Here is a 15,364-nt window from a genome sequence, read left to right on the forward strand (position 1 = left end):
CCTCTTAGCAGCAATTTGCACTATTACAAATGAAAGTTCAGTTATAATGTCAGAATCCTAAATATATACCATAGATGTGCATTTTAAATAGAGGATACAGTAAATTATTTGCTACAATGCCTACTCATAACATGCAGCACAAAAGGATAAATAGCCAGCAGTTTCAGTGAAGTGGTTCTCACCAACAACAACCACTTGCAAGCAAAGCAAAGTTGGCTTCTTTATGTTACAAAAATGGCTGCTTTCCGATCTGTGTTAAATGAATTTGCTGGTCGATCATGCCTCTACGATGCTGAAACTTCAGTTTTAAGTGTTTTGTTTATTTGGACCGATGAAAATGCAGTCCACATTTATTCCGGTCTCTGTTGCCACTATAGTCCCACACTGACCATCCTATCAAGTAACACACAATACACAGTATCACGAGAAGCCAACATTAAAGGCAGCACTTCTGAGATATTTTCTCGCCGCATGAACTGAAGCCTTATAGATCACTGACAAACTATTCCCTCAAGCCACATTATTGTGGTAGAGGGCCCCTGTGACTTATGGGGCCTTTTTGTTGGTCTCCCAAAATAATTTTGCCCCTGAGGGACCAAATAAAGAGCTTTTCTAAGACTTGGTGGATTGCTTCTCTGGAGGGGAGATGCTGCTTAGATTAGTGAAAATTTACTGGATCCAAAACTGAGACAGAAGCTTGCCTGTGAATGATTAGCTTGCAGAATTAGTTCAACTCAAAAATCATAATGGCTCTTTAAAGACTGTTAATTGTGATTAAAGTATATCGTCACAGTATTCAAACACTTCTTGTGTATTAACTGTGTTGATGTTTCCTGTCTGTCAGAGAAGGGGGCCCAAGAGGAGGTTGAAGCCCAGAGGAAATGGATCGATGGGCGTGGCCTCAGAGAGGGCTGTATCGATCCCTCAGATCACCTACGATCACATTGAGGATGCTGGGGAGAAGAAAGATGTCTCATTTTTCCAGGGAGAACCAAGGGGGGCTGTTGAAGGTAATATACAGAGAAGACCACTGCTCTTGACATGTTTTTACTGTAATGCACAGTGTCCAAGTTGATCTCAAATACATTTCAGTGGTGATTGCCACTTGCTAGTTTTTCAGTCTGTGGTTCACAAACTCTAGTGCCTGTGTTTTAAAGAAAATCAGCCAACCTCTATAAATATCCTTCAACAACTCAGTCCCAGACAATCTGCCAAGATTACACTTGAAAGCATTGAGCCCTGTTTTATTACTGCTTGATTAAACTGACTTCATTTTGGACATTTTAATAGCAGATTTCTTAATTCAAAACGTTACACCTCAGAATGCCATGTTCTTTGAAGAAGGTGTTTTTGAATTGCATTGAATATCGTTGTAAAGTTATCTTTGCCGCTACAAGGCCAGCTGGCAATGGAACCTGTGTCATGTGGAGGGCATTTGAAGAAGTGAATTACTGCAGTAATGAAAGCAAGTCTTTTCTGTTCCTTTTAATACAATTTTGTCTGATGAAATAATGTGTGTTGCGGGCCGTAAATTGATGTCATGCTGCCTTGAAGGCCTTGGAAATCCATTATTTCAGTAAAAGTTTGATGTGTTTTTGCATTCAGGCCATTTAAAAGGCAAAAGAAACACTCCACAAGGAGTGACATTTTAATAACTCTTGCTTTAGAAACATTAGCTGTTAGCTTGTCCTTTTGCATTGGGGATTGATTGTCATCCTTAATTTGAATATCTGCAAAAATAGTACTGTAAATAAATGTAAAATAAGACCCCCCAGAAAATTCTGTTGCCAATTTACAAAATCTAATAATGCCATTATCAGATTATCAAAAATTGTGGCCTATTCAAAGGAGGTCACACTGCATGTTCATTCTGTTGGGTGCTCTCTGCTGTTACTGTTACTGCATGGCAAGAGATCATGCTAAATCATAATAACTTAGTCATCTCATTCGTTCAATCTTTCATTCAACTATGAGATTGTGTCTCAACAACTATTGCATGGACTGCCATTAAATACAGATATTAGTGCCCCCCTCATGATGATTTGTAATAACTCTGGGGGTCCCTTCAGTTTTCATTTAGTGCCTTCACCAGGTCAAAATTTTAATTTGTCTAACACTCTGGCTTACGACCAAATACCTGTAACAACAATTACATTCCCATCAATCTTTCAGTACTTTGTGTTAAGTGCTAATTAGTAAATGTTGTCATGGTAACATGCTAAACTAACATAGTGACATGATAATTATGGTACCTGCTAAACATCACCATGTTAGCATTATCCTCACAGGTGTCTTAGCATGCTGACATATGCTGAAGAACAACCTCACAGAGCTGGTAGACTCTTTAGGGTGCCCACAACTGGTTGAAATCCTCAAAAGTCTGTAAATTTGATGGAAAAAAAATCAAGGCCTTAAGGTTTTCTTTTTAAATAGACATAAATAGACATGGATCACTGAAAATGCTTGAATTTATATATTTTATGCAAGAATAGAAGTCTTCAATGTTAGTAAATAGGCCACATATTTCTGCCATCTCTGTAACAAAGCAGCACAATTAAGAAGTGCGCACACATTCAAGCCTCTCTCTCTTTCTAATTGTTGTCGGTGCGCTTCTGTAAAGGCTGCTAGGTCTCATTATAAAAATTCTCAGTGTTGTAACCGCAGTTAACCTCGATCTGTGTCTCAGAGTATGCTGTGTTGGGTCGTTGAATTTTAGGGAAGTTGGCCTGGAAAGTCCTTAAAATGATATTGAATTTGATGTTTAAGAAAGTGTGAGAACCCTGAATCTTAGTCATATTCAAAATTCTGTCATTGTAATATTGTAGTTGTTTCAACTTGATGTACAAAGTAATTAAAGAACAGACAACCTGAATGTGGTGTTTAGAGCTAACTTCTTGCAAAACATTGCAGCTTGGTTCTCCCTGTTCATACAAACAGTGCAGACCATAACACATTATGGGAGGAGTTGTTATGTGCTGGTTTCTCATTTTCACACAGTAAACAGAGGCCCTATCCTAATCCCCTTAGACCCAAGATGGCTGCCAGGTGTCTTCAGTAGGCCAGATGGAAGCTATTACAGTCTCAGTGGTGATTAGAGGTCATGGTTACAGGCTCTTTACTGCTTCACTTGTCCCCTTTGCTGGCCACAGACACTCACACTGGGCTTAAGTGGAAAAATGTTAAAATACGGACTTGTCAAGGTCACAAGTGGGAATTTCTTGCTATGCCACTTGCAGTTTGCCAATATTGCTGCAGTCATGCCAAAGCCAAGTTGTGTTTTCTTTCTGTCATCAGGCTAAAGAGGCATGGACAGACTGATGGCGGTGATTTCAGATTTAGTATTAGATAATTATAAAATTTGATCTATAGTTGCCATGACAATCGAAACTATGTTTTTTTTTAATACACTTTGATGCACATAGTGTATGATTGATGGTTGGTTGGTTAGGGGGCTGGTGGTTTAACTTCCTGTGTTAAAAGACATCCCCGCCAAATGAATTGACCCAGACTCCAGGTTAATAAATGCACTTTATGAGTTTTTCCTGTCAAAGCGTGCAATCATAAAAGGAGATGGAGTGACATAAACTTGACATAAAGGCAGACCATCACGAGAAGAGCAACCACTTATGAGGGGAAAAGTTGTTTAGTTTCCTGCTTAATTGGGTGGATCTCAGATAATGAAGGAGAACATGTGTGTGTTCATGTGGAAAAAGCAATCAAGTCAAACTTACTCCATGCGTTGTACAGTACGATCTAAAATGTTCTAAAAAATGTTAATGTCCTGCTTACATAATCCGTAAATAAACATAAATAAATAAACACACATGCTGAGACTATGGAGTGGAAAAAAGAACTGGCCAGGCTGTGGATGACATAAAACCATGTAAAGAAGCCTGCAGCCTGCTGTCACTAATGATAATGTGGAGAGTTGAAACAGCGTGGGACTGTATGATCTCTGCCTCAGATCCAGCCATAAAACAGGCATCTGCAATGTTAACTGTCTACAGCAGGGCTGCTGCTTCTTTATTTATTGTTTTAGCATCACTGTTTCAGTCTGGAACTGGCCTGCTAGATTCCTTAAAAGAGTTGCAAATGTATTTTGAATGGTTTTATGAAACACTGTGGTTTATGAGTCAGCTAACAATGTATAAGCTGCATGGTAAATCAGTTAAGTAAACTGTTGCATTAAAAAACAATATGGATGATCAATATCACCTGCCATCATGCTTTTGCCATACTGTCTTTGATGCTTTTTACTGTTGTCCATGATATTCTTTTTTTATGACCACTTGGGGGCAAACAAGTCATGGACACCACATTGAGATATCATCGCATTTTAAGCTGATGTGCCAACTTGTTGACACAACAGTTGCTTATTTAGACATCCAGCACTTATGGAACAACATAAGCGTTCGTCTGGGGTGTGAACTTGGTCACCTGGATAATGTAGGCCAAATATATGATCACTTTAAGCTGTGGTTTTGGCCTCCATCTGACTCTTTAGCTGCTAAATACACTACTATGTTCAACAGCTAGTTGCTAACTGTGTCCGTCTGCCATTAGGTGCTGAGCAGGTAGCATACAGTGGATTTTTGAGAGCTTCTTTACTGAAAATAGCTTCCTGCTGCAGCCAAAAATGTCACTTTGAGAGCAATGAGAGTGAATCAAAACAGTAAAGTTAAGGGCCTGACATCTAAACGATGAGCTGAAACTCGCTGTGAAGCTCAGCAAGGCTGGGGGGAGCTGGTTCGGTTGGTAATTTATTACGAGCAATCCCTTTCACATTGTCATTGTCTTGTTATTTAAAGAGTATAGATAAATAGCCACTTTAAATACACACCTTCCACCGAAGTGCTTGGCAACAGACATCAAATGTATTGTCCATGTCAATAAAGGAGGAAACGGTTGTACAACAGAATGCTGCTGTGTTGCAAAGCAGCAACTGATAGAGATTATTGATTTCATCAGTCGGAAGGATGTGTCAATATGTGCTCAAGCCATGTTGCAATCCAAATTAACAACATTTCCACCTGTCTTTGCAGGAATCACCAGAATGTTCAGACAACCAGGTGAGTCTTAACTCCTTCATCACATGATGATGTTAACAAATGTTGTAGTGTACTTTGGTTGGAAGTTTCTGTTCCATAATCTAGTATGTTAATGCATACGCTTTTTTATATCTGTTATTCTTTATCTTCAGAGCAAACACAAGGGCTGAATATATAGTGTATATGTGATTGCACTGCACTGTCTAACCAGTAGCCCCTTCCACTGTTTAAGTACTTCTCTGTCTCCTTTTTAAAAACTACTCTGTGTTAATCATTAGCTAGCCTGCCTTTTTAATGTGGCCCAGACAGTATTTTAATTAGACTCGCTGGCTGGCTAGGCCTTTGTCCCCAACCGGACCAAACCAGAGCCAAGCAGAGAGACTCAGACACTGGTCCCGGGTTGACCTGGCCTGTTTTCTTTACTGGGTGTCCTGCCAACACCACGGGTGAGGAACAGGGCTGGCCTGGCTAGGAATGGACAGGGGCCCAGGGGACTGTGGGGACCTAGACCTAGAGAGAGAGGGGGGGGGGGAGTTGATAAGCGGCCATTGTGGAGCTCCAGTGGTCAGAAATAAACTGGTCATTGTTTGATTTAGTCAGCTTATCGCTCCACTTATCTGTCTGGCCCTACTCACCTCCCTGTCTGTGAGAATCTCTCAATGGAGCGCCTCTCTCTCTCTCTTTGAACCTCTTTCTCACTTTCTTTCTTTCTTTCTTTCTTTCCCTTTTCCTGTCTTTCCACCTCTCCTGTTCTTTGCTCATACTCTCCCGACCAAACACGTTCGCGCTGATGGGCCTGATAAACGACATGCTGTTAATAAAACCTTATCCTGTTTGTGTAGCCGATAAGCCAGTTCACATCTCCTTCAGTGAGCTGAAGTCGAGGCTAAAGGTGGCTCTTGTTAGCTCTGATCACACCCCCCCACCCCCTCCTCTCTCTCTCTCTCTCTCTCTCTCTCTCTCTCTCTCTCTCTCTCTCTCTCTCTCTCTCTCTCTCTCTCTCTCTCTCTCTCTCTCTCTCTCTCTCTCTCTCTCTCTCTCTCTCTCTCTCTCTCTCTCTCTCACTTTTTCTCCTTCCCTCTCTCTCTCTCTCTCACTTTTTCTCCTTCCCTCTCTCAATTGCTGTCTCTGCTTCCGGATAGGACAATGTTAAACAAACTCGATGATGGAGCACAAGAGAGGTTGAATGGATTTTGCTTGAATTGGCATGGTCATTCTGTTCTTGGGCACAGATTTGCCTCCATTCTTTATATCACAATGGAGGCCTGGTGGTTTGGAGGAGAGACTTGTCAACCTCAGACTCTGACAGTCTGACTGCAGGTCAAGACCCAGCTACACATGTTATTCTTTGCTGTTGTTTTAGCCGAGCCAGCAGCCAGCCAGCTGCACTGTTGAACTGGAGCGCTGCAATTTCTGTTTCCACGCATAAATTGTTAAAAAATATTTAACTCAAATCTGAAATCACTTAATTTCTTCTCATATGTAGAGGTTTTGCATCCGTTTGAAAAAAATCTTTAAAGGGACAGTTCACCCTAAAATAAAAAAAATACATATTTTTCTTCTTACCCCTTGTGTTATTCATCCATCTAGACTGTTTTGGTGTGAGTTGCTGTAATTTGGAGGTATTGGCTGCAGGGACGTCTTCCTTCTCTCAAATATAATGAAGCTAGATGGAACAAGGCTTGTGATCCTCAAAGCGCCAAAACAAAAAACATTTGAAAAACTCAACAGCAATGTCTCTTTCCAGAAATCATGTCCCAGATATTCAAGATCATCCACAGACAGTTTCATGAAGGAACTTTCATGTAGGAATTTTCTTTCTGCCAAACTATACCCTATCACTGCTCAGAAGAAAGCGTGCAAAAGTCATGGACAAGAGACTAGCTAACTAATGTCATGGTCCTGTCATTTAGGTTTCATTTTATTTGTGTTTTATGTGTTTTCTGGGTTTTTGTGGGGTCTTTTGCTCTGTTTCCCTCCTGTTCTCTTGAGCTCCTCACCAGCTGTTTTTGTCTCCACACCTGTCTTGCATCTGTCTAATTAGCCCAGCCCTGTTTCCTGTGTTTTTCCAGCCTATCAGCTCCTTCCTTGTTCCTAGTGATTTTCCACTCATTACCCTCACCTGTGTTTCTCCGCCTCTCTCCACCTGCACCTCATCCCCTCATTAGTTTAGTTTGTATTTATGTCCAGTCCAGTCAAGTTCAGTCCTTGTTGAGTTTCCCTCATGCTGCTGTTGTGTTTCCCTGTTCCTTGTGTTGTCTTGATCCTGAATAAAACTTCATCCACTTATCATCCTGCCTGCTGTCTACTGCATTTGGCTCCACCTTATCTGTGACAGTGGGACAGCTAAGCTAACTAAGCTAGTTAATGTTAGAGCTCAGCAAAGGAGGACACCATTAATGTTCACATCCCGCTCTGTCACAAGCCTCTTGTCCATGAGTAGATGCAAGTTTCCTTCTGCGCAGTGATGTGGGTTCTTTTGTTTTTGCAAGCACTTGAACACTACAAGCCAAACAAGAGTGCCAGCTAGTACCATTGAATTCACAAGACAAGACAAAAATCTCTCCAAAAGTCGGCAACTCACACTAAAACAATTAGATGGATAAAAGCTCTACAGGTAGAGGAGAACTGCGTATTTTTGGAGAGAAGTGCCCCTTAAATACATTTTTGTTGTACACCAAGCGACTGAACAATCAACAAAACTCACTAATAAAACAGGTGTTTGTTTCAACTTTTTTCCATTCTTCTTTTTCTCCTTGTTTCTTCTTTCCTATTTTGATTTTTTTTTTTGCATGCATTCAGGCCCTCCTCACCATTCTTGGTCGTCTTTTACTCTGAGCTGCCCTGGCTCTCCAGGTATCTTTCTGTTTCTTCGTGTCTGCTTTTACTCACCCACACACTTAAATATATTTGCACTTCTATCATTTGTATTTGCCTTCGACCACAACCTTGTCATTTTTCTGGATATTTCAAAATATTATTCATCTTAACATAAGAAATTACGTCCTCTATGATGTAAAATATTCCTCAAACTATGTGTATTGATATTTACTCGAGGTCTTAAAAGGTATGTTAGCTTTAGAGCTGTGCATCTAAATGTTTCCTTTCCAACCAAAATTAATAATAATAAAAAAAAAATCAGCAGAGTTAAACTTGTATAGAGTTTATGAGCCAAATATGAGTGTTCTGGAAATAATATCTGTCGTATTTGTTGTCTTCAGTAAGGAGGAATCATGATAACAGCACCTCCATCGACATCTCCCGCGCCAACAGCTTAACTGACGAGCTGGACTACATGAGTGAGGACCTTCCCCTGCCAGTGATGACCCAAAAAGCTCAGTAAGTCCCAAAAAAAATGTCCCCTCTTCTCTTCTCCGAAGCCCTCATCCCCCTCCGATCCATCACCCTGCACTGACCTCCATTCTTTGACACATATAATACAGATTTCCCTCCTCGTCATCGTAGCCAAAGGCCTTTTGTCAGACAAGAGAGCCCCTCTAGCTGCTCTCTAAGTGAAGCTGTTTTGTTGAACTCTCTCGAGGGTTAAATAGACTGTCGAGGGCCAAGGCCATATCAGGTACAGAGAGTTATAAAGGGGATTATCCCTTTAGTCCTGAGGGAAATGTCAAAGAAATCCCTCTCAATAGGTTGTAGAGCATGTTAAGGTACTGGATGGCTTGTCACCACATGCCCTCATAGGATTGAGAATTCACTGCTGTTGGTTGCTTTGTGAATTGTGAATGCGTGTTGATGATGTTCCTTCCTCCTGCTGACCTGCTTATTCATATACGTTTCCTTAATGTGAACCTAAATGTACCTCTAATGTGATTAGGTTTTCTTTGTTTCCTGGGTTATCGTGCTGCAGTGGGGGATGTTAATGACGGCTACAGAAAACATGTACTCCCCATTATTTCTCCACTAACTCCTGTCTTTTTACCAGTATCAGCAGACCAGTACATGGGGTTTTCACATGTTTACACTATCAACAGTTACTACAAGTGTTCACACAGAAGCAGTATGAAAAGTCTTTGCACAGACAACATGTCATTGGCTTAATCCCAGTAGTGGGAGACTACTAGAGTGATTTTCCCACTGGGACTGAGTCATGTTGCATCATTGCATCCAGATTAGGTGATTAAAAGCCCCATAGGATATAATGCAGAAGATTATCCATTTCAACAGGTTATGGGGGGTGTTGATGATGTTGTGTAAATATTGTTGTTTCCTTTCATTTATAATAGATATGGTTATTTTATCGTGTGCTGTAACAACTGTTATTGCCTCAGGAGGTGCTTCGAGATGTACAGTGAGTGTTATGTTGTTCTTTGACATATTAACATGCAGTATTTTTAGTATTTTATTGTATTTTGTCCTTTGTACGTGCTTGTAGTGTAGATATATTTGTCTTTTATTCCATTAAGAAAAAAAACATGCGCGAACTGCCCATATTTTAGTTCATTTTGGCTTGGTAGAGAGTTATTTTTATTACTTAGTTTTCCCGTAATGGCTCACAGGTTTTGTTTTGATCAGAAACTTATCTACAGTCATTTATTTCCTTTGAGTGGTTCAATTTCCGGACTAATCTTACAAGGCTTTTATGGGCTATTTGTACTGCAGAGTAAGAATTGGGTTTGATTTAATAGCAACACAGTTTGGTCCTTTCACAGAGAGCAGCTATGTCTTACAAGTTTAAATGATTACCTTTGTGTTAAAATGACAATAGATCTCACTATTATTTAAAGTCTTTTAGCTACTTAGTCTCAGTATGTGTGTTTGTTCTCGTACTGTAGATGTGTGTCAATGGATGTTGTTCATAACTGTATACGGTATCGCTGCCTAAAAGGCATTCTGCTTCCTGTGTTTGCCCTCCAAATCTCACCTCTTCTGCGCGGCTCCGTCTCCGGCCTTTTGGTTTTTCTTCTTAATTCTAGAGCCTCCTCTCTCTGTCCTCTTGAATACAAAAACCTTAGTGCACCCTTTGTACACAAGCGCGCATAGTCATTACTAAATGGGGTGAAAACATTACAGTGTTTCCCCCAATTTTCAGAGTAGTTCAAAATATCTAATGGCTAATAATCCAATTAGTTAACTCCAGTTAAAATATTAAAATAAACTTAAACTGTAAAACAATAGTTATGGGAAGCAGAAATCTTCCTCTCTCTCTTGCAGTCTTTTGACCTGCCCGTTCGTGGCACTCTTTCTCCACACAGAAAATGAATTCCAGTCAAGTCGCTGTACTGGCTCGCTCACTATTCTTCTTCTCCTCTCTTTTTTTCCCTTTACTCCACCTTTCCATCTTTCCATCCACCCTGATCTTATCTGCAAAATGGAGACCATGGAAAACGTCATCTTTTACATACCATAGAGACCATGACTAGCCACTACCCAAACTCTTATTAATCATTTAAAATTTGATATGTTCGCCACCCCTGGAAAATGTGATTACAGTTTCTCATATTTAATTTTCTGGGCTGTTTTTCATTTTTAAATTGAACCTATATTATTATTTTTTTCTTGTTCATGCTCAAAACTTCCTGCCATAGCCAAACTTTTTTCCTCACACATGTAGTGTCCGTACATACTTGGCATCTAAAAGTGTTACTACCTTTCTTGTATCAGGGAAGATTTATTCACTATCATACATCAGAAAAAGGGTTGTTTAAAAAAGTAAAAAAAGGACTGTATGAATAGGTGTCATCCAAATTTGAAACTCTTCCTTTTTTAAAGTTCAGACATGTGGGAGTGAACCTTGATGGTTTGAAACTGTTGCACAACTGCAAGGTGACAGGTTGCATCTTCACACCAGCAACATTAATTATTACTGTCAAAGAGGTGGACACTGAAACCTTAGGTGCTCCTAAAGTGTCACCGAATACTCTGTGAAAAGATGAAAAGAAGCATGTTATGTCTAGTGGTAATCTAGCCGTTGTTTTCGGAACAGAAGATGGCGCTACTCTTTTACAGTATGCAGTTAACATGCTGGTACAATATGCCATAAAACTGCCTATAGCCTGTTGTTTTAGTAGCCTGTTTGCTCATTGCATTGTTAATACAATTTTTTTTTCAGATTTTCTGCCAGTTTATTGATTATTAATGTCTCCTGAACAAATCTAGGAATCATCTGAAAAATCTTTTTGTTTGCGTTTGTCTTACCATTTGCACGTGCGTGGTTAAGACGGCAAGTCTTCCAGCTGCAGAGACAGAGAGTGTCTATTTGTATCCATTGCAGTGCTTCTGTGCCCATAACTCAGCTGTAACAGCCAGGCTCAGATTTGGGCCATGCTGGCCACATTCCCATAACAGCTGGTTTGTTTTGCCCCTGGTGTCACGCCATCAAGGACAACACTGTCATTTGGCATCCTTATCTGGCTGCCACATACACCCATGGTGCCTGAGGCGACTTGCATGCGCACACACTATCGCCACACAGATTTGACACGAGCTGGAGCTTTCCTCAGTTTAGATTTGGTGCTTGTTCAAAGAGCCTTTATTCCACATTTCTGCTGCCTCTACCACTTTTATGTCTCTGTCACAGCACTGGCTGGAACGTTCAACTGTTTGTTTGGCTTTGCGAAAGCAGACTACCCCCCAAAATGTGTGTGTGTGTGTGTGTGTGTGTGTGTGTGTGTGTGTGTGTGTGTGTGTGTGTGTGTGTGTGTGTGTGTGTGTGTGTGTGTGTGTGTGTGTGTGTGTGTGTGTGTGTGTGTGTGTGTGTGAGTTCACATGTGAGAGGCATCAATACAGCTGGCTGTGACGTCTCCGGGCTTCTGAAGAGGAAGTGGTGCAGGCCAGCGTCCGCACGCAATCATGTCTTCTGCTCCTCTGAACCCAAAACATACACACACACCCAACTACACAAACACACACAAGCACACGTTGTCCCCCTCTGTGAAGATAAATCTTTATTATTGCCTTGTTTGTTTGTGTAAAGCCAGCTCACGGTGATTTGTTGGATTTTATGAGATATCTCAAACAGACAGAACAAAAAGCACATACACTTGTCAACACAGCCCTTCCCTTTTGACTGTAAACACTAGTCCCTCACTATTTGTTTACTTGACCCTGTGTAAATGAGGCTTGATTTTGTTACGATTTGATTTGGTGCGATGCACTGTGTGTGTACAGCAGTTCACTTTGAGGATGTGAATTTCTGAGATTTACTGATTAACTGTTGAATGAAATCATAACAAACCCCAGCGGGGCTGCTGATTCTAAATCCACCCCAAAGCAGATTGACATTTACCCTCTTGGAGAATGAGTAAATGTTTCCAAGTACACTTCTTCGGCCCCAAACAGAGGAAGGCCTTGTTTAGCTGATTGCAGTGATTGTTCCCTATCTCTCTCTCTCTCTCGCTCTCTCTCTTTCGGCCTCTCATCTCTCTGCCTCTCCGTGTAAGCAAAAGATACCCAAAAGAGAAAAGAACTCTCCTGTTTTTTCTTCTCTGTCCAGCAGCACCAGATCAGTCATGTCTATCATCTTGTGACCTTAGGCAGTCGGCCCTTCCTCCTGCTGGGTGTGGCCAGGTTCTCCTTCTCCTTCTCGTCTCCTCTTAGACCTGTAAAAGCCTGCATGGGCCACCTGCAGACAGCTCTTAATTAGTTCCCCTCCTACAAGCTAGCCGGAGATAAACAATGAAAACCCACTGCAGCGCCACAGGAGGGACCGCAGGCGGAGACACATGCATCACGGCCTGTCTTCTTCAAGTAGGGGCCTCTCTCTGCTGAGCAACTGGCGTCTTTTGTGCAGAGCTCTGAACAACAAATTGACTTTTTGTCTGTGTGGCCTCTGTATGCATGTCTTCTGCACTGTACTCTGATATTGATGGCACAGAGGGGTGTTTCAGACATATGGTGTTCAGTCAAGAGGAAAAATCAGAAATGCATTCACGCTCTCTGTCACAGGAGTCTTTTTAAACCTCGAATATTGTCAATTTGACAAATGTTTGTGATACAAGCCCCCCCCAAGCAGCATCCACCACTTCTCTTCAGCCTTGTGCTCCAAAACATGTGCTGACTAAGAAGTTATTTTATGGGGCTTTATGCAAGATTCAGCTGTGAATCTAGTGTGAAAATATCCAATAAATCCTCTTAATATTTTTGGCTTTACTGCCAAGTATTAGAATGAAAAACTCGACTAGGCAAGGGCCCCATTTTGGGCACATGCACAAGACACAAATGCACGCACACACATATGCACACAAACGGATGGGGTAAGACCCGTGGCCTCCTGCCCTGCAGCAAGAAAAGCTGCCTGGGCGCTGCTGCTTTATGAAAAGATAGTGAAAGAAACTAAGAAAGAAAAGAACAAATTGTGGCCCAGTTTCTTGACTTACTGCCAATTTCTAGAGCATAAAAAGACAGAAACAGTAAAACAGCCACACATTGATTCATATTCTCTGGACAGCAGAGCTGTGCATGGACAGATTCAGTAGTTAATCTCATTACAGACTCTGGGCTTTTTATGTGGTTGCTGACCTCCACTCTACCTTTACTCACTTGGACGTATTAGAATTAGTTTAATTGCTCTCACTTTTCCAAAATACAACCGGCATAAATGCTACGGTTAAGTTGGCAGCATAGCACAGTCAAAATTGAAACTAGCTTCTTCTTCAGGCACTATGTTGGATGGGGACGTCGGGGTCTGATTGGTGCAGTGTGTGCAGGACTCGTCAAAACTTCAAAACAGATGCTCATCGCTGCGTTTGTGCCGTGTCTGCATTTGGTAAACATTGCTTATTATGATTATTTGAAACATTTTTAGGTGTGGGCTTAAGGAAGCTGTTTCTAGTTGACATGTTACTGTTACAGACTAAATATAAATCAAATGTCAGGCAACTGAATCAGCTCATATTTACAAAGTTATTTCTCCACCGAGTTTCAGTGTATTTCACAATGCCATACGGACATTATAACAATGCACGTGGTAATTCAGTTTTTTCTGAACATGCTTAATTTATTGCAGAAGATCTTGTTTTTGTTTTTACTCTTGCATCACAGACTGCGAGTGAAAGCATCATCTGCCACTGCCTTTCATTTCTAACTGAAGAACAACGCTGTCCACCAACGTCTGGTGGTGAGCTTTGACTGACAAAGCTCTAACCCTTTCAGCTGGCTATGAAAAACAGAACTGTGTCCTGTTTTTGTCTCCTGCACTACATTACACTGAGATGTGACTAGTTAGTTATGGGAGTATCAAACGGTGCAACAGGTTTTCAACTCCAATTAAAGTCATTACTTTAGCCTCATTTCCACTGGATGCTTTTGCCTTTGGCAAAAGTTCCAAGCGAGATGAATCAATACTAAAAGGTGGCTTGATTGCACTTCAGACAACTAATTGGTCGGAGAGAATCATCACTGGAGTCGTCTTGTTGTCTGCACTCTGATGCAGGATTCGAAAACTCTCTCCCTTTTTTCAGCAGTCTTTCATCTCACTCAAGGACACAAAACCCCTTTGATATCCTCCATTATTCCTGTGTTTGTGTTGCATTGAAGATGTTGTCACTGCAGTTTCACTCGGCTTTGCTATGAAGATCAGCTACGAATCCTGCCTACACTGAGGGGGTACCAGCTACAGGCTAGAGCCCGACTACTGAAAATCTGATATCCACATATTGGCCAATAAACACACTTTTTGCAATGATTCTGATGATAATATCAGCCAACCGATATATAGTCGGGCTCTACTACAGGTGAAAGTGAGAAAAATACCTGGTACTAAAAATGAGTCAAACTGAGCTGAGTTAAGCTGTACAGAGCAGTGTAGACAAGGAATTAGACTTGCAGTTTGTAGTGCCTTTTTGCCACAAATCTCTCTGTATGTGCAGTTATACTTGGAAGCCTAAACACTGACCAACATTACAGCCACAGACGACTACTTCTTGTCCCAGTTTTGCAAAGGATGCCATCGTGTCTTTTGCTACTGTGCAGTTGAGGTTTACTGTACACATTTATCCATTTCTGCATGATGTATTTTTCCCCACCAAACTCACGGTTTGTCAAGAAAAAATGAAACTGAACAAGTCTTACAAATGCAACCCCAGTTCAACTAATTCTGGGTCCTCCGTCACCTCAGTCCAGATTCTGTTGGAGCGAACTACACAGTGATGGGAGAGTTTATATTGTTTGATGGTGGGAGGGAGCACACCCTAGGTCATTGCAGGCCACAAGTGATTTTTCTTGTATGATTTAACTTCCACATGCACAACATTGAGGATATCCAGTGTATGTGCAAAGTCTGTTACAATAAAAGTCATCAGTTTTATTTTTATTTTCGAGTGTTATATAGATAACTTAAATGAGAGATATGTGACACTTAA

At 41.0% G+C, this 15,364-nt stretch overlaps 1 protein-coding gene across 2 annotated transcripts in view; it reads left to right on the top strand.

The window, feature by feature from the left end:
- The window catches only part of kcnq1.2 (potassium voltage-gated channel, KQT-like subfamily, member 1.2), a 184,973-nt gene that overhangs the window by 31,821 nt on the left and 137,788 nt on the right, over nucleotides 1-15,364 (top strand). For both annotated transcript variants that reach the window (XM_073472223.1, XM_073472224.1), the window contains exons 11-13: nucleotides 845-1,010; nucleotides 5,043-5,069; nucleotides 8,270-8,387. In XM_073472223.1, the coding sequence (XP_073328324.1) occupies nucleotides 845-1,010; nucleotides 5,043-5,069; nucleotides 8,270-8,387 (311 nt within the window). The remainder of the gene's footprint in view (nucleotides 1-844; nucleotides 1,011-5,042; nucleotides 5,070-8,269; nucleotides 8,388-15,364) is intronic.

This window comes from Pagrus major, chromosome 8, assembly GCF_040436345.1.
Source record: "Pagrus major chromosome 8, Pma_NU_1.0".
Taxonomy (NCBI): Eukaryota; Metazoa; Chordata; class Actinopteri; order Spariformes; family Sparidae; genus Pagrus; species Pagrus major.